Genomic DNA, 26076 nt, shown 5'->3' on the forward strand with positions numbered 1-26076 from the left:
GACCTGCAACAAAAAGTTGCAATGTGGGGTTCTCATGTTCATGGTTACAGTCAGTCAATCAGTCATGCCCTCCAGTCCATGTACTGTTCCACCAGGGTTTTCTATGTGTATTCAGCAGTCAATCAGCATCCCTTGACCACCAAGCCCAAGAAGACCTCTTTTGTGGGTTTGCCCCTCTTCAAAGCTCATGTGCAGGGCAAGATGGTGGTGGTCAGCATAGCTCAGCAGTTAGAGCATGAGACTCTTAATCTCAGGGTTGTGGGTTTGAGCCCCATGTTGTGCAAAAGAGGAGGTTGAACTAGATGACCCTTGCAGTCCCTTCCAATTCTATGAACTCTTAGTGTTTGCCCCTGTTTGTAGTCAGTGTACTTCTGTGAACATGGAGGCTGAAGAGGACAAAGACCATCTTGGCTGTGAATCCTGGAAGACCTGCTCTGCAGACTTTTTTCCTCCTGACCTGACAGAGTGGGTCCCTGACTGACTCCAACTACAAAAGCTGAGGCTGATGAACAGACCCTTGGGTTGGGGTGATTTTTTTTTTGTTTTTTGTTGGGGGTGTTGCTCTTTTTGATATTACATTTTTGTATCCTTGTTTTTAGATCTAATTATGATTTTTGTGGAAATTGCTTAATTTGGTTGTGTACTTTTTGAGGCTTTATTAATTATAATAATTTATTATTTATACCCCGTCCATCTGTCTGGGTTTCCTCAGCCACTCTGGGCGGCTCCCGACAGAATATTAAAAACACCAAACATTAACAACTTCCCTGAACTGCCTTCAGACGTCTTCTAAAAGTCAGATAGTTGTTCATTTCCTTGACATCTGTTGGGGTGCATTCTACAGGGTGGGTGCCACGACCGAGAAGGCCCCCTGCCTGGTTCCCTGTAACCTCACTTCTCGCAGTGAGGGAACCGCCAGAAGGCCCTTGGAACTGGACTTCAGTTTATGACTACTTTTGTTATGTTCACAATTTGTTTCAGGTTGTAAGCTGCCTTGGGCATGGTCTCAACCATGGAAAGGCAGCATACAGATAAAATTATGTATGCATGTATGATGTACATATGTAGCTACACCTATGAATCTAAAGTAATCTCCCCCCTTAAAAGTAAGTTTTAAGTTGGGCCTTTAAGTAAGGGCCGAAAAACATATGATACTAAAATTCTGCTCCTAACACAAGACGTACTTTGGCTCTGTAGAGCCATTACCACCCTTGTAAATTTCATATTTCATTGTGTGCAAAGAAGCATTTGCTTTTGTCAGGATTCTCAAAGGTGAGCAGGGAAGTATGAGCCATTTGTTTACCTTTGCCTGAGCACACATTTAAGGCCTGAAAATAGGCCATGCAAGCATGCCAAGTTCCTGGTTGTAGCATTCTCTGCAAGCCAGTAGCACAAATAGAATCCAATAATGTAGGCATGTTTACATTTAGATCTCTGTACAGACTAGCCTTGGGGACCCACTCCAAGTCAGAATGTCAGGCAAGTGTGGACACAGGTGTAAGCACTTACTTAAAATCCGACCACCTGCTCTTTGTTAGAAGGAATGCTGATGGTGATCAAGTTTGTGATGTGTGCATTTCTTTGTAGTCTGTGCATTTTTGCATATCCTTCTCCTAAAGGCATAGGGCAGAATGTGGCTGTTAGGATGGTAAGTGGATCAGGCCGATGGGGTCAAGTGTCACCAATCCAGAAAGCACTGCATGGGCTGCCGGTGTACTACTGGGCCCAATTCATGGCATTGGTGCTAGCATATAAAATCCTCAAGGATTTATGTCCCAGCTACCAAAAACAGCACTTTCCCCTATAACAGCCATCTAAGACCCTTCGACCAGGAGGTGGGGCCTTGTTGGTGGTGCCACCACTGGGAGCTGACCTGTGACAGGGCCTTTTCAGTGGTGGCTCCCCATTTGTGCAATGCCTGCCTTGGTGAAGTGCATCTGTCTCCCTCATTACTGACTTTCAGGAGAAAACATTCCTGTTTAGCCAAGCATGTGATGACTGAAACACAGTTGCTGGTAATGCTTGAGATTGTTTTTTAAAAGTTAAAAAAAGTTTTATTATTGATATGTTTGGTGCTCTGGGCTCCTTCGGGAAGAATGGCAGGATATAAATTGAATGAAATAATAATAATAATAATAATAATAATAATAATAATAATAATATCCCTGCCAGAGTCAGACCACAGGCTCATCTATCCTGTTTCCAAAAATGGCCAAGCCAGATGTACCAGGGAGTCCATAAATGGAACATAAAGGCAACATAAGGTTTATCCCCAAGCACACATATATAGCAAGCTGTTCCCAAGGACGTGGTATAATCTATTGAACCTCATGTGGCTCAGTTTAGCTGCTGTGACTAAAAGCTGTTGATAGGCCTCACCTCCCTGAATGTGTGTATTCCACTTTTAAAGCCAGTGAGGCCAGTTGCCACCACATCATGTGGTGGCGTGAAGTCCAGGAGATAATTATACATGAAGAAATACTTGCTTTGGTTTGCCCTGAATCTACTGCATTACACCAGGAGAACTTGAATTCTCATGTTATGACAAGGGAAGAAGCAAAAACCTTTTCCTGCTCATTCCACACTGTGCTCAGATTTAAAAGGCTTGGTTTTTAAAGAGCATTTCCATAAAATGCAGCAATTATAGCCTAAGTTTTATTTCCATATTACTCACCCTGCGTGTTGTTTCCCAAATTTTTCCCAATAAAGTGGTACCTTCGGTTACAAACACTTCGGGATACAAACACTTCGGGTGACAGACTCCGCTAACCCAGAAGTAGTACCTCGGGCTAAGAACTTTAACTCAGGATGAGAACAGAAATTGCACGGCGGTGGCGCGGTGGCAGTGGGAGTCCCCATTAGCTAAAGTGGTACCTCAGGTTAAGAACGGTTTCAGGATAAGAAAGGACCTCCAGAACGAATGAAGTTTGTCACCAGAGGTACCACTGTACATATAGTCTTACTTTTTGTTATATACAACAGCGTTTGTTTATTCAAACCCTGCCAGTGAGTCCAATTCTTTATGTTGCCTCTTCATATATGTTGTAAATGGTCCCCATTCTCTTTTAAAATCTTTGTTATCCTCCTTTTCATGTGATTTATCTGTTAATTTTGCCAGTTCTGCATATTCCATAAGTTTCCCTTGCCATTGTTCTTTCTTTGATATTTCTTCTGTATTCCAAGCTTGTGCTAATATAATTCTTGCCGCTGTTGTTGCATACATAATTTCCAATGTTATTTTTTAAAATCTTGATCTAAAATTCCTAGGAGGAATGCTTCTGGTTTCTTAACAAGTCTTTTAAAACATTTTTTCAATTCATTATGTATCATTTCCCAATAATTTCTAACCCTTTTGCACTCCCACCACATATGATAAAATGTACCATCTTTTTCTCTGCATTTCCATTTCTCAGAAGACCCTCTCTCATGCCCTCACCAAACATGCCTGTGAAGGTGGCCGGACCGAAAGAAAGGCCTCCCCAAAAGATCTCAAAGACCAAGCAGGCTCATATAGGGACATATGGTCCTTGAGACAGCCTGGACCCAAGCTGTATAGGGTTTGGTAGGTCATAACCAACATTTTGAATTGTGCCCAGAAACAGGTGAGTAGGCAGTGGAGCTGTTGTAACAAGACTGGCAACTTGCGGTGTGTGTGGCTAGGACGCAAGAGTCTGAGCAATTTCAAATTCCACATATTTTTGAGGGAAGCTATGATAATCACATAGATTTGTGTTATTTATGCATTTATTGCTTTTTTCTCCTGCCCTTCCCCAAGGTTCTCCTCCTCCAAGTAGAACAACACTATATGGTAGATTAGGCTGAGACATAGAAATTGCCCCTACGTAGTTCAGTGAACTTTACGGCTGAGTGGGGAGCTCCCAAACTTTGTCAGTCGCTGTACCACACTAGTTTCAATCATGTTGTAAATATGACATAATGCCCCACTCCAAATTATTAGTAAGGAAACTACACTGAAACCAATGGATTTATGATCAACTGGTTGCATTTTTTTGCTGTATGTTCTAATAAACGTGCAATGCTTCTTTTGCCCATAGCAATTTACAGAAATTATGATAATTATTTTTTATATATATTATATTTTTATTAGTTTTCAAATACAAAAACAAATTTATACATTCCATACATCTTAATTACATCTTACTTCTCTTTTTTGACTTCCCTCAATTTGTCTGCCATTGCTTCCTATTGTTACTTTTTACACATTTCTACCCTTTTAACCCTTTCCCCTCACAGAGCTTCCTTAAAGCTTACAAACGTAATTTTATTATCACTCAGTTTTTGCATATATTGGATAAACTTTTCCCAATCTTCTGTAAATCTTTGATCTCGTCGATTCCGGATCCTTCCTGTCATTCTGTCCAGTTCTGCATAATCCATCATTTTAGTTCTCCATTCTTCTATCGTAGGTAATTCCTCCTGTTTCCATTTCTGGGCCATCAATATTCTTGCTGCTGTCACTGTATATGAAAATAACTTCTTTTCTTTCTTATTTATCTCATTACCTGTAATGCCTAGTAAAAATGCTTCTGGTTTCTTAACAAATGTGTATTTCAACATTTTCTTCAATTCATTATAAATCATTTCCCAAAAGCATTTTACCTTCTTACATTCCCACCACATATGAAAAAAGTACCTTCTTTTTCTTTACATTTCCAACATTTGTTACTTATCTTATACATTTTTGCTAACTTCACAGGTGTTACATACCATCGGTACATCATTTTCATAACATTTTCTTTTATAACTGTGCATGCAGTGAATCTTAAACCATCTTTCCAAAGTCTGTGGTTTAGACCACAGCGCCACCCGCATCCCTGCCAGGAACATTACTTAAGGCAAAACTAGGGAAATAACAGCACTGCATAAGGCTGCTGGTTCTCAATTTTTCCCTCCCCATTTTTGTCACTCTTATTGATGTTTCTTTTGATATAAACTGCTCTGAGCTCACTTTTGACAAAAAAAATAAAATACTATCTACAAGAATACTAAATAAATAGTCTAGAAGATTAAACTGAGCTATGACCCAAGATCAATAGGTTCATAATTTGTCACCCCCAAGGTATAACTATCTATCTTTATTTCATAAAATTCAGGCAACATTTGATTGTAGAATAAAAAACCCTCAAAGCAGTTTATGAAAAAATAAAACAGGAAAATCAAGGGAGGGGGGAGAGAAATATGAGCAATAGGTTAAAACATACAGAAAGTTAAAATGCTATAGAGGGTTAAAATATGCCTCAATTTTCTAAGCATCTGGGTAGGCTTTTCTAAACAAGAATGTTTTAGTAGCTGCTGAAAACAGTACAATGAAGGCGTCTACAAACGCAGAACTGGTCTTATGTGGCATCTCTAGTAGTGCCAATTCCCCTGAAGTGGTCTAGTGGGCACATGTGGGGTAAGGCAAATCTCGTAGGTAAACTGGTCTTATAGGTACAGTAAACTTGTAATTTGGGCAGTGCAGTGGGACTCAACAGCAGACAGTTCAGGAATAAGGCTTACTTACAACTCTCTGGGAGGCAGGCTTCCAGGGTTGTTGTTCTGCCTCAGGCAGAAGTTATAGCAGAATACACTACTGTATATTACTGAGAGGAATGTACACTACTGAGACGAATGGACCCGTTTGCATGGAGTCTGTAAGAACATCCCATTAACTGTTAAGCCCAACAAAGGCTATTTCACACAGGGAAGTAGAAAAAGATCAGATTGTTTTACATGAAAAGAGGCAAAGCATATGAGTACTGCTTCAAACAGGAGGATTAAAAATATTTGGGCAGCAAATAATTATTGACTCTCAAGTGTGATACCAATTCAGTGCCAGCCAGCAATCAACTAGCGCAAGGGTAAAGAGACCCCTGACCATTAAGTCCAGTCGTGGACAATTCTGGGGTTGCAGCGCTCATCTCACTTTACTGGCCGAGGGAGCCGGCGTTTGTCCGCAGACAGCTTCTGGGTCATGTGGCCAGCGCACGGAAACACCATTTACCTTCCCGCCGGAGTGGTACCTATTTATCTTCTTGCACTTGACGTGCTTTCGAACTGCAGGGACTGAGCCGAGCAAGGGTACCCCTCACTTAAACACAACGGATCAACACATTTTTATTTTTAGACCCAGTGGAACATCTGCAGTAGCAGGCATCCTGCAGATCCCATTCTCATGAGGATGCAAACCCCTTCCCATACCCACATTTAGTTTATTTCTTTGAAAACACCCAACTATTGTTTTCACGAAAATTTAATCGAATGAGAAATCGATTCAATAAATGGGTGACATTTCCTTTAAAAAAGAGATTAAAACTGAGGGTACGTTCTATCATATGTGGTGGCCTTACAAGGGTAAAAGAGTAGAGTATTGGGAAATAATTCAAAATGAATTGAAAAAAAAATGTTTAAAAGTACTTAAAAAAAAAAAAAACAACCAGTCCTTTTTGTTGGGAATAATTCAGACAGAAATCTCCAGGTGTCAAAAAAGGTTATTTATGTATGCCACTACTGCAGCCTGTGTTTCGTTAGTCCAAAAATGGAAAACGAGCTTAGCCCCAACTAAAGAATGGCAACTTAAACTGATGGAATATGTGCAGCTTGCAGACCTAACATATAGAAGAAGAAAACAAGAACATACGTTTAGAGAAGATTGGAAAATGTTTGTTGACTATATGGGGGGGGGGAATTGTGTATATTTGAAAACGTGGGCAGCATTAAGATAAATTCAATAGTGTAAATTAGTTTTGATAGATGTAATAATGGAATACTCTATGGTTTAGTTTATATAAAATTTGCAGGGTTTTATGTTATGCAAAACGAAGCATGGAAAGAGAAGAAGCGAAGTCATTGATATTTTAAGGTTGTTGAAATGTTCTAAAATGTAAAACAGGAAATTTAATAAAGATTATGGAAAATTAAAATTAAAAAAAGATTTATACCCTCATATAAATACAAAGAAGTTTTACTAAAGTGGGAGATGGCCAAACCCCCCCCCCGCTGCTTTCTAAAGGGCAAAGACCCTTCCCCGCAGCGTCCAGTTCGATGACCGCCTTGCTCCCGCGACCCCGCCCACTTCCTCAATTCTCCCGCGCGCTCCAGGCTGGGAAAAGCGGCGGGGCGGGGCGGGAGCTGGAAAGCGCGGCTCTCGGTAGGCCGGACGGACGCGGCCTGCGTCCAATGCGCGCCACCGCTGCCGGCCCGAGGGGCGGGGAGAAGCTAGCGCTGCGCCCAATGAGGCAGCGGCCTGAGCGGGACTTCCTTCGGGGATCCCGCTGGCCAAAGCAGCCTAGGAGTGGAGGGTGACACGTATTTGCGGGGCTGGAAGGTGGCCAAGGCAAGGCAGGGGAAGGGAAGTTCTTGCCCCCATCAGCGGAGGAGCATCAGCCGCCGGAAGAAAGTAACTTTAGCTCCCCGAGGGAGGGCGAAGGGAAAGGGATCCCCGGGGAGATCTTGCAAAGGAAAACTTCGCTTGGGAGAAACGGATCTTGGAGGGGAAGACGGGGAGAAGCAAGGGAACGTTGGGGGATCAGATCCTGCCCGTCCCTTCGAACTGTTCCTGCAGTTAGAACGAACCGATCTGGGGGGAAGCAGATCCGGAGAGATCTTTGCAGAATAACCTTGGGGATCGCCCTCCTAGAGACTCAAAGAACTTCGCTCGCAAGGGCAGAGGTGCCTGGAGATGCCCGGCTTCTTCTGAGCTGCCTCCGGACACCCGCGCTTCCAAGGCTTCCCCCTCCGCGTACGCGCAAAGGGAGCGTTGGCTCCGTGGAGAGGGCAGGGGGCCTAGGGAGTAGAGCCGCTCTTGACCCTAAAGGCTGCGTGCTCCTCGGGATCCCTTGAAGTCTCAGCCCTCCAGCTCGGCCTGCCTGCTGCGTGACCTCAGGTGCCTGGCAAAACTTGGCTCAGGTAGGTTAAAGTTGGCGCCAGGGTCTATGGGTCCAGCTCTCCTCCGAGGCCCCTCCGCCGCCTGGGCCGTTGCCCCTGATGCTGCTTCGTGCTCCGGCTGCTGTCTGAGGATAGAGGAGCCTTGAGGTGGACGGGCCCCTGGATCCGCAGAGGAAGGGACTATGGGCAACGGGATGTGTTCCCGAAAGCAGAAGCGGATCCTGCAATCCCTCTTGCTCCTCATCGTGGTCTTCGGCTTCATCTACGGGGCAATGCTCTACTACGAGTTGCAGAGCCAGCTGAGGAAGGCGGAGGCTGTGGCCCTCAAATACCAGCAGCACCAGGAGTCTCTATCAGCTCAGTTACAAGGTAAAAGCTGCTTGGCTGCTCCCCCTCCGAAAGCTCTGCCTCCACTTTGGGGGCGGGGGGACGCTCCCAAAAGCTATTTTTATTTTTGTGTCCCAGCAAAGCGTGCCGTCCTAGTTCTGCAGCCAGTTACGCTGGGCTGTAGCTCTGGCGTGCAGTTGTGCAGCATCCATACTGCCTTGTTGGGTTGAATCCTGGTCCATCCATTTCTTATCTGTCACCAGCAAGGAATGAAGGTGATGGATATCCTCTTGTTTATGACCAGCACCTGCTAATCACAGGTGTACTGCTATGGAAGATGGAGGTTCCATTGAGTTATTTAAAGCCAAACACTGCCGTGTCTTGCAATTGAGAATTCCATAATTTAACTACAGTGGTACCTCGGGTTACATACGCTTCAGGTTACAGACTCCGCTAACCCAGAAATAGTACCTCGGGTTAAGAACTTTGCTTCAGGATGAGAACAGAAATTGTACTCTGGCGGCGCAGCAGCAGCGGGAGGCCCCATTAGCTAAAGTGGTGCTTCAGGTTAAGAACAGTTTCAGGTTAAGAACGGACCTCCGGAACGAATTAAGTACATAACCAGAGGTACCACTGTATGCATTTTGTGAAGACCTTCCCTTCATCGTCATTAACCTCCTGCTGGTCAATGAAGTAGGTGGTGCTGACATCTAGTAGTATGAGAAAAGGAGGAAAGAAATAAAAAGTCCATCTATTCACTCTTTGTGCCATTCATAAGTTTATGAACCTCTGCCATGCTTCCCCTCCTTAGTTGTCTTTTCCCCAAAGAAGCAACAACAAAAGGCTTGACCTGTAATCCTATAGCCTTAATTGGGACCAAGCCCTATGGAAACATGATGGGAGTCACTTCTGAGTAGTTGTTTATTATGCTCATGTCTCACTTTTCCTCCAAGGAGCCCAAGGGAGCATAAATGGATTCCCCACCCCGCCATACTGGTGGCTCACCCAGTGAGCTTCATTTCTGAGTTGCCCCAGTTTTAATCCAGCACTCTGACCACTGCACCACACAACATAAGATTGTGCTGTGAATTGGTTGTGGAACGTTTCTTGGATCATTTTCGTTGATCCGTTACTTGTGTTTTCACATTACCAGAATTGTGCTCAAATGTGAAAAACCTTTTGATCGTGAACTTAGCTTGCACCCTGGTGAATCTGCTTTTTCATCTTCAGGGCTGCCAGTTCTGGGCAGACAGCCCGTACTTACGCAAAATATTTGGTTCAGCTGTGCAGGTATCCCTTAAAGTACACATGGCACTGGGATGGGCAGAGTCCAGCGCCCTGATTGGGATAGAAAATGACCTGTATCCTGATCGTCTGGTCAAACATTTGATAAACGGAGACAGGGTCATTAACCCACTTCTGCGCATATCAACTGAGTAGGGGGTGGCATCTGTTGGTCTGTGTGTCTATGCAGGATTTGTGAGAGGCAGATTGTGCGATGACCACACCCACTGCTGACTTGTGGCCCCCAGAGGATTGGTGAATGCCAAAAATTGTTAACAACCCCTTCTTTTCGCTGTTGCCTTTTCTAATTCGTCTTCACATTGAACTTTTTTGTGGAGCCACCTGTAAGATTCATTGCCTTTTTATATTATTATTTTTTCAGTAGAAACTTACACCTATTTTTTTAAAAAAATAAACATTAAATTCACTCGTAGGCAGTTTACATGCTTAATGAGCAAAGTGCTCTTGGACAAGAACAGGTAACTGCTAGCCCGAGGGTTAGGTGCTGAGAATTTATCTGGCACTCCTATCAAAAGTTTCGTCAGGAGCTAGTAAACGATTTGCCACTGTTTCACGTTATCAAGCTGTAACCAGGACAGGCAGGAAAACAGGAGATTACACTACTGTAAAGTGACAGTATCCTCAAATAAGATGCGTGGAACATGTAATAATAATAATAATAATAATAATAATAATAATAATTTATTATTTGTACCCCGCCCATCTGGCTGGGTTTCCCCAGCCACTCTGGGCGGCTTCCAACAAAGATGAAAAATACACTAAAATGTCACATATTAAAAACTTCCCTGAATATGTCCGTCCACATATTTCTATGCAATGTTAGTCTCAGCCCATGTGCTCTATAACTTGGGAATCTGTGTTTGCCAGATGTCTTCAAACGTTATCATAAAGCTTTATCAGTTGGGAAGGCGCCTATTTTGTGATGAAATAGACTTCTACCCTTCTCTACCTCTGAGCTGCTGTCTGGAGTTTAGAGCAGCTCTCAGGAAGAAAGTTGTTCATCCCAGCTTTTTGTTGTAATAAAAAGTTCCAGAAAGCGACAAATTGATGAGCTAAAATGTCTCTGTGCCAAGGTGATGCTTTACCATACAGGTTCTTACTTGAGGAAAGTCGACAGCCGATACGCAAGCTAAAGTTCTGTCTGTATTGTTGCCCTGCAGATTACTTAAAGTGGACGCTCTTTCAATTATTATTGAAAAAGGCAATGAAAACAGCATTATTATTATTATTTTTAAAATCAGGTTTGCAGTTTGCTTGAGAAGCTCTCGTATCCGAGCTACGAGCCTGCTTCTTCATTTTTATTTCATAAAATTTATGCACTGCTTTATTGTAAAAACAAACCTCAAAGTGGTTTACAAAAAGACAAAACAATAAAATTATCAGTCAGAAAAATGAATAAAAGCAATTTAAGACTTTTGAAAAGTTAAAATAAAAATAGACTGAAAAGAGAATGAAATTCACACCAACTTTCTAAATGTCTGGGTAGGCTTGTCTAAACAAAAAATGTTTTTAGCAGGCGCCCAAAAAAGTACAGTGAAGGCGCCTGCTTGATATCAAAAGCCTGAGATATGTCAGTGAACTGTCTTGGCAATAAATAACTTTGACATCTAGTGGTGCTTCATAAACACCCTTTCATCTTCCCCTGCTCTGTTTTTGCAATACCGGGCAGGCAACAAAACATGAGAATTTATCAAGTAGTTGGTAGACAGGCTTTCCTAGCTGGTGAGCTGGGCATGGCTTGGTAAGCCACAAGTTGTACATCCTTGATTTTTAAATTCCTTTTCTTGGGGGGCAATCGAATGCACTTCGCCTCCTACTGAATTCAGTCAGACTTATAGGTAGACATGCACAGGGGTATAGTATCACTTTGCTTTCTATTTAAATGACTTGGAATTATCCGCTTTGCGTCTTCAGAATGGATGGGGTTATAAATTTAAATTATTGAAATGGGATCAATGTGTTGTTGCAGTTTTTTTAAACAACAACAACGTTGCTGTGTCTTTTAGATGATTAGCTGCAAAAAGTAATGTTTGAAAGAGGGATTGACCCAAAAGTTTCTAAACCATATTAGCATAAGCCTACCAACTGGAAAATACCGACCGACATCTTTCATATGCTGTTGATGTGATGATGGAAGGTAAGAATGCTCCCCTGTGGTGTATTTGTGAGAATTAACGTTCCATGAAGCAATACCAGGAAGAGAAATACAGCTCATAATAAAATGTCCTATTTAATATTGGAATATCCATTTGGTTACAACATAACACATGGAAACTTTCTCAATCACATCTTCTGAAAATGATTGTGTTGCAGATGAATATTGGAAACATATTTTTGAGTGCTAGTAATTCTGCTAAGGCTAATCAAGTCAGAGCATTAAATCGATGGACCAGTATAAGTAATAATTATAGTCATCTGTAGCATTTTATGTAGCACAGGGCCAAAAACTCATTTTGCGCATATATATAAAATCTCAGTCAATCAGCAATAGCCAATGATAGCTGCCCCTGTTGCAGCCCTATCAAACTTTTAAGTTGTTTAAAGGCTGCCTTTGTTTTCACTTGTAAAGTAGAGACAGTGTTTTATCTAAAGATAATAAGAAACAGATTATACACAAGAGACATGCATTCTTCATTGAGAGTAATACACAAGAGACATGCATTCTTCATAGTTATGAAGTCTTCTCATTAGGTCTTGACTACTTAATTGTAGAAATGACTACCTGTGAAAAAAACGTTTGGGTGGAAAAATATATTTCTGACCTCCATATCAGTAGAAGTATCTGAAATATAGAGAATACATGTAGAGAATGTCCCGAAGGAACATCTCCATCCTCATTGTTCTGCCCGGACACTGAGGTCCAGCACTGAGAACCTTCTGGCGGTTCCCTCACTGCAAGAAGCCAAGTTACAGGGAAGCAGGCAGAGGGCCTTCTTGGTCTTGGCGCCTGCCCTGTGGAATGCCCTCCCACCAGATGTCAAAGGAAAAAACAACTGCCAGACTTTTAGAAGACATCTGAAGGCAGCCATGTTTAGGGAAGTTTTTAATGTTTTATTGTGTTTTTGATATTCTGTTGGGAGCTGCCCAGAGTGGCTGGGGAAATGTTATATCACACTCACTATGTGCAGGCGTGTGCTTGTGACATCGCATGTCCACGTTGCAGCAGGGGCGGTTCCTCTTCCTCCTTCTGTCCGCAGCCAGTGAGGCACCATTTCCTTGGGGAGGGGCTCAGACTCAGAGGCAGAGAGACTTTGCCTCCATGTCTGAGCCCTGCCCTGCCCAAAAAGGGTGCCTGGCTGTGGAGGTTGGAGGTGAACTTCTCTCTCAAAGGCAGTGCTGTTGCTGCCTACCGCCTGTGCTCATTTACTTTATGTGTGCTCAGCCTCCACAGTTATATTATTGTGGGTACCCAAGCACCCATGGCCCTTGGAGATAGCCCCTATGTGCTAAATACAGTGGTACCCCGCAAGACGAATGCCTCGGAAGACGAAAAACTTGCTAGACGAAAGGGTTTTTCGTTTTCTGAGGTGCTTCGCAAGACGGATTTTCCTAAGGGCTTGCTTCGCTAGACGAAACGGCCCTGCCTCTTGTGTCATGGCGACGGTCACTGCACGCACACTCGCTTCCCCGCTCCTCCGGCTCCCTCCCACCTTCCGGCTGCCTCGCGCCGCTGCCCACCCCCCTCGCGCGCTCCCCTCAGAGAGCCGTTGCCGCCAGCAGCCAGCGTTGCAGCCCCGCCGCCCTCCAGCAGCCGCGTCGCGCGGTGACCACAACACGCGGGTGAGTCTGAGGTACCAGCTGCGGCAGCTGTCCTCCTTCTCCTCCCCCCCCCCCCCGCCGTTGTTAGTGTTTAAAACTCGCACAACGAAAAAACTCGCAGAACGGATTAATTTCGTCTTGCGAGGCACCACTGTATTGTTGTCTTTATGCTGGAACGTGAAGCATGTCCACCTTTTCCAGAAACTATTTCCAAGCTGCAATACTGTGTTGGTCATTTACCCTTGCTAGATTCAACGTGCTGCCATCTGCCTTATTGCTGGGCGGATTCGAGGGTAGAGCATACGTGGAATGACTCTGCCCCTGCGGCTTGGTGGAGGTAGAAACTGTCTCTCATGTCTTGTTACGCTGCCGTTTCTACGGGGATATAAGCTCGGTACTTATCACTCCTGTTATACAAAAATCTCCAAATGGGTCCGAACTTCAATGTCTAAAACACCTGCTAGAGGACAAGGATCTAGAAATCACGCTAAGGGTGGCCAAATTCTGTGCGACTGCCATAAAACTTAGAGAACAAAGTGTACTACCAGAAGGATTAAGGTTTTAAATGACAATTTTAGGTTTTATTTTAGTGATCAAGATTTAATATATATTTTTAACCGCTGCTATATCTGTATTGTCCCTGTTATACCCAATTGCAATTCAATGTATTCCTGTTATGTTTTATGACTTTCTTGATATTGTAAGTGAGCTGGAACCGGTCTGTGACTGTAATAATAAAATTCATGCAATACTGTGGACTAGAATGTTTGACCAATTACATTGTAACTGTTACATAGATATAGTTACTCTCTTTTTGGACTCAGAATTGCATTCAGGCAACAGTCAAAAGCAACTGTTTCTGAGTTCCTAGGGAGTCATCAAATTCTGAACATTTAATGTAATGGGGTTCTTAAAACCTGGATTGCATGGGTGACTAAGGCTGCTTCTCTGGGAGTAAGTCCAGCTGAACTCTGTGAGACTTACTTTTGAGTAGACATGCCTAGCTTTGAACTGCCGTGAAGTTGAGGTGTTGTATCCATTCAGTTTCAGAGATGTAGTCATTGGGACAAACCTGTGTATGCCAAACCTCTGTATACTGAAAAGGTACACAAAGCATTTTGGCCTAGTCTTGACTGTGTGGCAGATGGACCAAGTTGGCAGCTTGGTGCGTTTGACAAACATATTTGAAGAGCCGTTTCTGGAAATGAACATCATGTCCCTTTGTGAAGTTAAAATCCAACAACTCTGGGTCACCCTTCTTTCCTGCGTGCCTGCCCCTCGCCCCCCGGCCAGTTTGCTTTTGCCAAACTAGAAAATAACATGGCCTTGCTCCTGAAATGTACCGGCACAAGAAACCTTGGCACATTGCTGTCTTAATGTGGAGCAAATGCCGGGTGAATATTTTTCTTATTAAAATAAGCAAATGCACAAAAGGCCGTTGCACAGAAGCAGTCAGTCAGAAGAGTAACAGATCATGGATCACAGAGCAATTGATCTGAGAAGTTGTTCCCAAGATAATTTAAAACACATTAATTAAACTCTCATCATGCTCTGTCAAGCCTTTTGTTCACTCAAAGAGATGGCTGAAACGCAGCAAAGGGGAACTTTTTCTGACACAGTTTGTGTAAAGTGTGGAGATACAATCCTCATCTGCATTTAACCATTAATATATATATATATTACTCTTTTAATGAATGGTACACACATGAGAATGCAGCACTGGAGATTAGTTGATGACCCTCAGCTGAACGTTGGGACAGATGCCATTGAAAAGCATTCTGCGGGTCAGTGCGAAGGTTTTGCTTTTAGTGTGTGCACATCTGTGCGTTGATGTGCACATTGTGGTGTACTGGTTAGAGTCAGACCAGGGTTCTAGACCCTCCCCCAGCCATGAAGCTCACTGGTGACCTAACCCTACCTCACAGGGGTGTTGTGGGGATAAAATGGGGGAAGGAAGAATGATATACATCACCTTAAGTTCCTTGCAGGAAATATGGGATAAAAATTGTAATATATATAAATAATAAATTATAACTCGATGTTGCAACCATCAAGTGATGAACTGGCATGTGTGAACCAGTTCCCATTCTGTTCCATTCCAGCTGATCTGCATTAAGTGGTTCTTTCCTTTTTGCAAAGTGATACAGTGGTACCTTGGTTCTCAAACTTAACCCGTTCCAAAACCAAAGCGTTCCAAAACCAAGGCGCGCTTTCCCATAGAAAGTAATGCAAAATGAATTAATCACTTCCAGACTTTTAAAAACACCCTCTAAAACAGCAATTTAACGTGAATTTTACTATCTAATGAGACCATTGATCCATAAAATGGAAACAATAAACCATGTACTGCAGTCACACAGTCAATCAGTCAGTAGCTGAACTGGGTTCCACACAGTCACAAAAACAAAACAAAAAAAGAGCCGCAAAAACAAAAATGCAAAACAAATAGCAAAAACAGACAGACCTCAGTGTAACACTCAAAACGGAAGTGTGGCACTCAAATCGGAAGCGTAACACTCAAAATGGAGCACGTTCGGCTTCTGAAAAAAGTTTGCAAACCGGAACAGTGGCGTAGCGTGGGGGGTGCAGGGGGGGCCGGCCGCACCGGGCGCAACATCGGGGGGGGGGTGCGCTCACACTCACAGCTCTCTGCCCCTACCTGGCTCACTCACTCTCACTGCAGTGCTGGCTGTGCGAATCCGATCCGAGCCGCCGGGTCGCCGCCCACTGTGGAGGGGAGGGTGCCAGGCGTGCGGTGTGTAGAGAGAGCGAGGGACTATCTGGGGGAGGGACAGTGCGGGGGGGGGGCGCAAATTACTTGCCTTGCCCCGGGTGCTGACAACCCACGCTATGCCACTGAACCGGAACACTTACTTCCAGGTTTGCAGTTCCAAGTTGTTTGAGTACAAAGGCGTTTGAGAACCAAGGCACCGCTGTATTTCCATGCAGAAGTCTATATAGCCTTTAGGTGCTTCTCCTTTCCCTGCACCACTGATCTGTAATCCGTGTTCCTCAAGATCACATCAGAGAGCAAGGGATAATGAAGACCATGGTGGAGAATGGTAACAGGAATGCTGTAAGCACAAATGTCTGTTCTGGCTGACTGAACAAATACCATGGGCTTATTCTTCTGCTCTACCTGTGTCAATGCTCCATGGGAGACGGATATCAACCACTGAAAAAACTCTGTTATAGAGAGTTAGGCTCCCCCCCCCCTTCAAGCGCTAATTTAGGACTAAGTTCATGAGGCATGGCAACATTTGCATTGGTACCATTTTGATCAGAGGACTGGGCTCCTTAGCTGCAGAGTGCAAAAAAACTCAAATAGATGCAAAAAAGAGAGGCTCTTTTTTTAAAAAAAGAATGTAATAAAAGGTTCTGGACCCATGTAATCCAAATGCCCCTTGGGTAAAATCTGAATTGCACAAGCTGCTTAAGTTATACAAAAGTAAGGTTTCGTATTTGACTGCTTGAGTAATTTGTTCTGCTGCCCACAACTGCAGAAAGGGCAGATTCCCCAGATGGACTGTTGTCCCTCACCTGGTTTCTGAGATTTCATCTGGCATTGCCTGTTGCTTCCCAGTACCTTCTCACACATAAGGTGTAGGCAAATCTGTCTGTTTCAGTTTCTCTCACCCCCCCCCCCCCCGTCTTGAGTTCAGGACAGTTCCACATTAGTTAGCAATATTTTTTTTAAAGCCATGAAAATCCACCACCCTTTTAGTGTGAATGTATTCAAATCTATGCAAGTTTGTACAGTGGTACCTCGGTTTACGAACAGTCCTGTTTACGAACTATTTGGTTTACGAACTCTGCAAAACTGGAAGTAGTGTTTCGGTTTGTGAATTTTACCTTGGTCTAAGAACGGAAGCTGAACGGTGGAAGGGCACCGGCGGCGGGAGGCCTCATTAGAGAAAGGGTGCCTTGGTTTAAGAACGGATTTGGTTTAAGAACGTACTTCAGGAATGGATTAAGTTCATAAACTGAGGTACCACTGCATGCAGTTTTGGCCTTTGCAAAGCAGCTTCTGCTATTATAAAACATTTTTATACGGTGTTGTTTTCTCTAATATATGCATATATATACCGGTATATATGCACTTTACCACAGTATATGCATTCTTACACACGACTTGGCTGGAAAACTGCCTTGCAAAATTGGGAGAAATGTGAATTTCAAAGGGTGGCTGTTCTTGCTCACATTTTGTTCTGGAAAGTCCAAATTTGCATTTTAAATACAAGCTGAATATAATTTCTCTCTCTCCCCCCCCTGCCTTTATTAAAAGTTAGCCATGAGAAAAAAAACATAGAATTTATTCCTATTCATTTAAACATGGATTTGTTGCATGCGGGGGGGGGGGGGGAATGGCATTTTATACATGTCTATTCCTAAGTAAATCTCATTGGCAGTGATGGACCTTTCTCCCAGTTAAATGAGTATAGGATTGCAGGCTGAAATGGTATAATACTGGGGTGTCAGTGGGTCAAAATGAATATAAAGTGAAGGCTTTTGCGGATGATCTGGTATTAATGATGGAGGACCCGATGGAGAGTGCAACCGAAGTGATAGAAGAAATTGAACAATTCGGCAAAGTGGCAGGTTTTATATTAAATAAGAAAAAAACTAAAATTATAGCAAAAAATATGGAGCAAACATTGATAGAAGGTTTGCAACAACAAATTGGTATTGAAGTTGTGAAAAAAGTAAAGTATTTGGGAATATGGATAACCCCCAAAAATATTGATTTGTTTCAGAATAATTATATACCAGTGTGGAACGGAATTAAAAAAGATCTGGAGGTGTGGGGTAGATTGAATCTATCATTTTGGGGCAGAATCTCATCGATCAAGATGTATGTGCTCCCAAAGATGTTATTTTTATTCCAAATGATCCCAATACTGAGAGGGACGAGGATATTTAAAGAGTGGCAGAGAAGTATCTCAAGATACATCTGGCAAGGCAAAAAGCCGAGGATCCAATATAAATTGCTAACGGATGCGAAAGAAAGGGGAGGTTTTGCTTTGCCAGATTTGAAATTATATTACGAGGCCTCGTGCCTCTGTTGGATAAAAGATTGGATAAAATTAAAGAACACCAAATTGTTAGATCTGGAGGGATTCGATAACAGATTTGGGTGGCACGCGTATCTTTGGCGGGAGAATAAGAAGGGCCACAAAAGTTTTGAAGACCACATCGTCCGGAAATCACTAAAGGAAGTATGGGAGAGGTATAAAAATTTGCTGGAATCAGGGGTCCCACATTGGTTGTCACCATTGGAGGTTACGTGTGTTAAAAAAATCAATATGAAAGGCAGTTGGATTACTTATGGAGATTTAGTGGTTAAAGATGAAGGTAAATGGAAATTGAAGCCATACGAACAAGTAAAGGAATACGTATATGATTGGTTTAATTATTACCAAATAAATGAAATGTTTAAAAAAGATTTGAAAGAGAAAGGCTTTATAGAAAAAGATTCAAGATTTCAAAAGGAAATAGTAAATAATGACAGTAAAATTATTTCAAAAATGTATAAAATGTTATTGGAATGGTGTACGATGGACGAGGAAGTCAAGTCGGTAATGATTCACTGGGCTAAGGATTTTGGGTACAATATATATTTGGAAGAATGGGCGAAAATTTGGAATGATAACTTGAAGTTTACAGCATGCACCACATTAAAAGAAAATACGATGAAGATGGTATATAGGTGGTATATTACACCAGTTAAATTAGCAAAAATGTTTAAAACTAATAACAAATGTTGGAAATGCAAAGAGAAAGAAGGAACCTTTATTCACATGTGGTGGGAATGCAAAAAAATGAAGGGGTTCTGGGAGTTGATTTATAATGAGTTAAAGAAGATATTAAAATACAGTTTTGTAAAAAGACCAGAAACTTTCCTTCTAGGTATAATGAGAAATGAAATTAATAAAAAAGATCGCAAATTCTTCCAATATGCAATAACAGCAGTGCGAATTTTAGTGGCCCAAAAATGGAAACAAGAAGATCTACCGACTGTAGAGGAGTGGAGATTGAAGTTAACGGATTACGCAGAACTGGACAAGTTAACAGGGAAAATCAGACATCAGAAAGATCACAAATTCATTGAGGACTGGGAAAAATTTTCGGAATATTTGAAGAGCGTATGTGATGAACAAACAACGCTAGTGGGCTTTAAAGAAGCTTTGTGAAAAAAATAAGGAATATTGCAAAAATGTAAACAAATTAGCTAAGATATCTATTTATTTATTTATTTTTATTATTTATTTAGCTACTTACTTTCTTACCTATTTGCTTATTCAAAGGTGATATGATAATTGAGGAATGCGTAGGAAAATTTTAAAAACGGATGATTGTCAGAGAAGCTGAGGGAAGTCCGTAAAGTTGTAAATATGTTAATCGGAAATATGCAGGATTGTTAATATTTATGAAAAAATGGAATAAAAATATATTAAAAAAAAAAAAATGAAATGGTATAATACTGTGTGCGGTTTATGTAGTCTTCAGTGGGACGAAGACAATGCCATCTGAGCATGTATTGCTGCCTGCACGATTCGGGCAAAAATCTATAAATAGTTACCTACACTTTCTCCATTTACCAGCGTGGCTTTAACCAGTTGCTCTTTTGTGAAATGGATACTGATGTAATTTTGGAAGAGCAGGAATGTTAGCTCAGCCTGCCCAAGTGCTTAAAATAGGAATTACTCCGCGGTCTTCAGTAAGAATTAAAAACCCTGCATGCCCAAACGAGCTTCAGGAAATGTGATAGCATGGGAGGTCTAGACAGTTACCACATCATTGTCCAAATAAAAGCGAGTGAACGGGTCATGGGGCAGGAGCAAGAGAGCATCTGAAAAGAAGAACAAATAAAAGACAAACCTCTGTATCAAACCTCTGTATCATTTCACCCCCGGCCTGAAATAATCTTGCAATTTCCCTTTGGTCTTTGTTCTTAGATCTGGGCTTTCAATCCTGCCTACCAGTTTCCTATGTTTGAAGGGCCAAAGCTTTGGCTTTTAGATTGTAAGCCTATGGGAGGTTTCCCCAGCCTGGTGCAATCAAGGTACGTTGAGCTGCATTGTCCCAAATGCTATTTAACAACAACAGAAAAAGCAATTGGGAGCAGTGATCAGGAGGTTTGGGGCTCTCACTGCCTCCAGTACTCAGTAAGGGCAATATGACCAACAATTTGACTCTCTTTAGTTTTGCCGTGGCCTGGTGATTATATCAAGCTGGTGGCATCACAGAGGTGGCCATTTTTGCTGATGGCACCATATGCTTTCCCTGTCAAAATCTGGGAGCCATTCTGACAGCTCTCATAGCCTCACCTGTTTAGACAAGCATTTCCCTGCTCAGACTTGAATCTCCTGCTTTGATTGTTGTCTTAACGGTTATGCTGCTTTAATGGGCTTGGTTATTTTATATTTTAATCATGGATTAATGTAGTGGCATTATGGGGAGTTGCATTTTTTTAAAAAAAAATGGTTTCTTGTTATTTTGCTGTTGGCTCTTAATTGTGTGAATGGCCTCTTTCATGAAAGGAAAGGTGGTATATAAATTCTATTATTAATAATAATAGTAATAAAAATAACTCCCATCGTCCCATATCAATGGCTAGGCTGATATCTGGAGCAGGGGTGGAGGAAGGGGGGGCGGTTCGCCCTGGGTGTCACCACTGAGGGGGGTGACAAAATGCCGGGCGGCACTCACCGTGGGGCCTGCAGCGCACTGAGCCATGTGTCTCTCCTGGGAGTGATCTGGTGGCATGGGTGCTGTTCGACAGTGGAATTTGCTGCCAAGGAGTGTGGTGGAGTCTCCTTCTTTGGAGGTCTTTAAGCAGAGGCTTGACAACCATATGTCAGGAGTGCTCTGATGGTGTTTCCTGCTTGGCAGGGGGTTGGACTCGATGGCCCTTGTGGTCTCTTCCAACTCTATGATTCTATGATTCCCCAAATGGTCCACCCACCGCCTCTCCCTCAGCTGTAGGGCGGCTGAGTGGGAAGAGGCAGGTAGACTTCTCGGAGGCCCCACAGAGCATCCTGCCCTGGCTTGCCCTGCCCCTGCGGGCGGCTGTCCCTGCCCCTGGGCACAGGGCACACGAGCCACCCCAAGCGCCCGATTGGCTTCCTCTGCTGCTGATCTGGAGGCATGGTTTATTAACTTTGCAATTGTAGGACATCTAATGTTTGGGGAGCTTGATGATGATGATGATGGCCGTGTTATGTAGAAAAGCTTTAGCACCTGAAAATGCCACCAGTGCATCGTTTTCTGCATGGAAATAACACCGAAGAAAAGCCCTGTTGCTTCAGATCAAAGGGCTGCCTGATGGAGCGTCCAATTTCTGTTCGGCTTCTTAAAACCATTGCGGTCAATCTTAGCCATGTTTATTTTACTTATTTATGCAATTTAAATACTGACAAGTGGCTTAACAAGAAAAATTCGCAGTCATAAAATCACATCTAAACTATAAGTGATCCATGGTATCAAAATACAGTACAGTACTAATTCACAACACCGATGTTTGGCAGGGGCGGACTTTGCTCTTTCAAATTTCAGCGAAGCCCTGTGCAAGGCCAAAGTTTGTCACCCTCTCACCTTCTGTTCTGCTCAATTCACTACGTCATAGTTGCAGTGCCCTGCAACACCCCTTAGGCTTGGTGCCGTGTGGCAGAACCGGTCATGCTGCCCTAAGTCCGCCTCTGTGTTTGGTATTAATCAGGAAAAGGAACACTGATGGTAGATTAGGGACACCTTTCTAATTTCATTTTTGCATTTACTTACATGGCTGCATTTGCTCATACCACTAAGCCAAATTGCGACTTGGCGCAAATATGCGCCCACCACACTCCTCCCCAGTCCTTTCAGCTCAGTGTGGTGCAGCAGGTAGGCCAAAGCATCATCTGAACCCAAGATCATGCTAAGTGCTCTCTCCTTCTCAACCATGGGCCAAGGTGTTTGCTTTCCTGCGACATACGAACCAGGCCCATGGCTTGTTGCAGTAAGACGTCTCATAGAGGCAGCAACTGGGCTATCTTTAACAGGGCAGGCTCACATCTCGGAAGAAACCATTAGGTTGCCTTTTGAAAAGATGGAAATCTTTGTCCATATTAGCACTGCTTACCTGCTGATTAGATAAGGAAAATACTTGAAGGGCCAGATAATTCTGTATTGCCACATCTTTGACAAGCCAATCTTCTCCGTCTGACCATTAAAGAACCACAAGAGCTTGACTATCTAGCTCTCATGTCTGAGAAGCTTATTACCACCTTTGTCCCAGTCACCTGTTTCGGGTTAAAATTGCCTTCAGGTAAATAGGCAAGGAAGTGTCATAAACTCACATGGTTTTTTGTCTATTGATTACAAAGTTCCCAGTGTGATATGACCAGGGCTTTTTTTCCCCCAGCCAGAACTCTCCGGAACTCAAATCCAGCACCTCTCAGGCGGGCATCATTATAAGAGAATAAGGGAGGCATTTGTGGTGAGTTCCAGCACCTCTTTTTCTAGAAAAACATCACTGCATATGGCAAATCCTGTCCTGAAATATGCAAATCTAGCCTCTGTATCAAATGATGCAGTAATGGCTTTTATTTCAGGGTGTCAGGTCTAAGCTATGGGTGCCATAGATGCCACAGGCAATGAGTGTTTTTAGAGCTGCTGGAATATGGCATGAGAAATTATGGGCCTGGCTATGGCAGCTTTCCTAGAAGAAAGCTTCAATAAGATTGCAATCTAACAGAGCAATACAAACACCCGGTCCACCTTGGCACAGGTTTTCGCTCTGCCAGTGAGAATGCCAGAGTGTGCTTCCCCAAACAGCAGACTGGTTATGCTGTTCCATCGAGCCTTTTGCTGCCACTCTGGCCAGGGTTAAGGATTGTGCCCTATGTTGATTAAAATCAACACTCTGGGTGTGCTAGATTCCTCTGTTGCCTCCTGGGTGTTATGGAGGATGTTTTATTGTACTTGGAACTTCAAAAACCAAGGGTGCCCACAGGGTTTTCTCTATGTGATTTGGGCCCTCTGACCCTCACACAAAAGACTACACGCATTTGCATGTGCTTTCTGTCACTTGCAAATGTATACCCTCTTTTCAGATAATAAATAAGAGATTCAGATGAACCTTTTCTAGCCACTGTGCAAGTTTTTCAGGTTCCTTGGAAGGAGAAACTTCTAAATATTTATACAGGAGGACAAATGTGGGTTTTTGTCGCATTTGTTCTATCCCCGGCGCCCCTTCCTTTTATTAATATTTCTGATTAAATGCCAAAGGGATTGGTTTCTAATTTCCACCAGCTTAGTTTCATCCCTGGATGGAGCCAATTAACAAACAAATTATTGAATAGCTCTTGTAGTCCAGCACCCTGTACAGACAGTAATCAAAGCTTTACTAATTACATGCATTAGGCATCTTAATTTATTGACATACCCATGAAAAATTATCTGTGTGGTAGCCTAGTTGGTCCTCCTTTCTTAATTACTGGATATTGTGGATAGAAAAAAATGTTTTATGGAGTGCTTCCTTATTATGCAAGTTTTTAAAATGGGCGTTTTGTCGAGTGTGGGCAGGGGTAGGCTATCTTAATAGAAAAAGCAGCCTATTTCCAAGTGACTAGCAAGGCCCCATCTGCAGTATAATGCCACTTTAAACTGTCATAGCTTTCCCAAGGAATTCTGGGAACTGTAGTCTGTTCAGGGTTGTTAAGAGGCCATTCTTCCCCTCACAGTTCCTAGAATTCCCTGGGAAGTGGGTTTGATTGTTAAATCTCTGGTAATTGTAGTTAAGTGCAGGGAATAGGGGTCTGTTAACAACTTACAGCTTCCTTAAACTACAATTCCCAGGATTCTTTGGGAGAAGCCATAACTGTTTAAAGTGGTATGAAACACTACTCCCTTGGTAAGTTTGTTTAAACACTACTCCTCTGCTAAATGTGCTTAGTATTGCAGCAACAGTCCCATTGAACTCAAGTGGAGTCAACTTCTATGGGATCGCAGTGTCATTTGCTTAAATGTCAGGACCTTAAATGGAAAAAATAGCTTTACAGTGAAGGGTAAGTCCCCACAGTCTACATTTATCTATAAAACTCCCTAGCCAAAAATATTTCTTTTCCTGAAATAGACACAGTCAGACCGGTTCATTGACCATGCCATCACTATAGATAGCACCATGGAACTTTTAGCAGCAGCAATAGATGCAGTTGGTGTTGAAACCAGCAAATCTTCCATTCTTCGCATGATTGTTCAGCTCCTCAGAACCATCCTTCCATTAGCAGCTTGAAAGTAGTAATCATATTTGACACTTGCATAGTGCTTTTAAGTATTCAGAGTGCTTTCACATACATTACCCTCTTGTAATCCTTACAATAACATTGTAAAGTTAGTGTATATTATTAGTCCCCCATATTACAGGTGGGCTGACTGAGCCTGAGAGAGAAAGAGACTGGCTTGCCTAAGGCCCCCTTGCGAGTTTGTGGCAGAAGCAAGATCCAAACTTGTGACTTCCTGATCTCTGGCATTGTCTGTTGGCCTCTGCAGTACATCAGCTTTGTTCTGTGACGGTCATTCTGATTCTCTGTAAAACAAAAGGCTCTGTAGTGGATATTACTTGGACTCTTAATACCTTCTGACATAACATGCCCAAAGTGCTAATTGATATCTAAGATCTTGAATGGGATGCTATTTCAATTCTATTGCTTAGGGGGCAACCCTAGCAATAATGACAAATAATAAACAACAATGCATGGATGGAGATTCAGAATTGGTGAGGCCGTTTCCCCTGGGTTGGGAAGTGGAAACTGACTAATAAACGTTTCTACTTTTCATTCTGGAAATAAAATACTCCTCCTGAATTGTTGGAAGTGGAGAAGTGATGTTTTATGGCTTTTACGCTTGTTTGGACTTGTTGGGCGAGAAGGAAAAGGACTCCTCTTGCGAAGCACGCTGCTAATGTATGCTCTAGTAATGCACAGTTAAATAATTCACAGACTAGAAGGTCTTGTCTAAATTCAGTTCTTTGGATTAATGGGAAACTGGTGCATTCCAGTGGGGAATCCTTAATGGTACCTTAGCTGATGAATCCGTTTTGTGCCTTGGACTCCTGTCACGTGACTTTCTCCCATCCATCCCTTCCTTCTTGCAGCAGATAATAGTGTGCATCCTTAAGTTGCTCACGTCTTGAGGTTTGCTGTGCATTTCAGAATTTTAAGCCAGGGGATGGGGAACCTCCAGCCCACGGGCCTCATCAGACCCACCAGGCCTCCCCCGTTTGATGCCCGGTGTGGGGCAAATAAACACATGACTGGGCTGCGGTTTCCAGACACCCCATGTCAGCTGATTGTTGGCACCTGCAAAGTCCCCTGCACAACCCTTTGCAAGCCCTGTCAATCAGGGGACTGGCGAGGCTTGCAAATAGTGCTCTGCAGGTGCCGACAATCAGCTGATCATCGGTGCTTGAAAGGCACAGTGCCTTCATCTGCACCCTTTGATTTTAAGCATTATGGGCAAAAATGGGCCACCTGCTGTCATTGTAACATTGGGTGATACTTGTCAAATTTGGCCTGTAGGGGTTGGGGAAATAAGGATCTGGTCTCTTGGCTGGATCTAAATCTCCACCTCTTTTTTACACTCCACACACACCTCAATCTCTAAGGGAATGTCCTAAATCTCGGGAGTGAGAGTATTTTCTACTTGGCTTGAAAGCTTTTGCTATTGAATGCCCCCTTCCACGTTCATCTGGTTCCAGGCTGATGCAGTTGGCACAGCTGCTCCTACCAGGTTCCCACCCTCTGATCTGCTGGGCAC

General features: G+C 42.9%; 1 protein-coding gene across 2 annotated transcripts in view; it reads left to right on the plus strand.

Moving 5' to 3' along the window:
* Window positions 1–7226: 7226 nt before the first annotated feature.
* The window catches only part of GOLIM4 (golgi integral membrane protein 4), a 58589-nt gene continuing 39739 nt past the window's right edge, over window positions 7227–26076 (plus strand). The window contains exon 1 of one of the 2 annotated variants that reach the window (XM_083442118.1): window positions 7227–8256. In XM_083442118.1, the coding sequence (XP_083298244.1) occupies window positions 8070–8256 (187 nt within the window). In that variant the 5' untranslated portion in view covers window positions 7227–8069. The remainder of the gene's footprint in view (window positions 8257–26076) is intronic. The other variant, XM_083442119.1, reaches the window with a different exon arrangement.

The sequence above is a fragment of the Podarcis tiliguerta genome (assembly GCF_965153285.1).
Source record: "Podarcis tiliguerta genome assembly, chromosome: 5".
NCBI classification, from domain to species: Eukaryota; Metazoa; Chordata; class Lepidosauria; order Squamata; family Lacertidae; genus Podarcis; species Podarcis tiliguerta.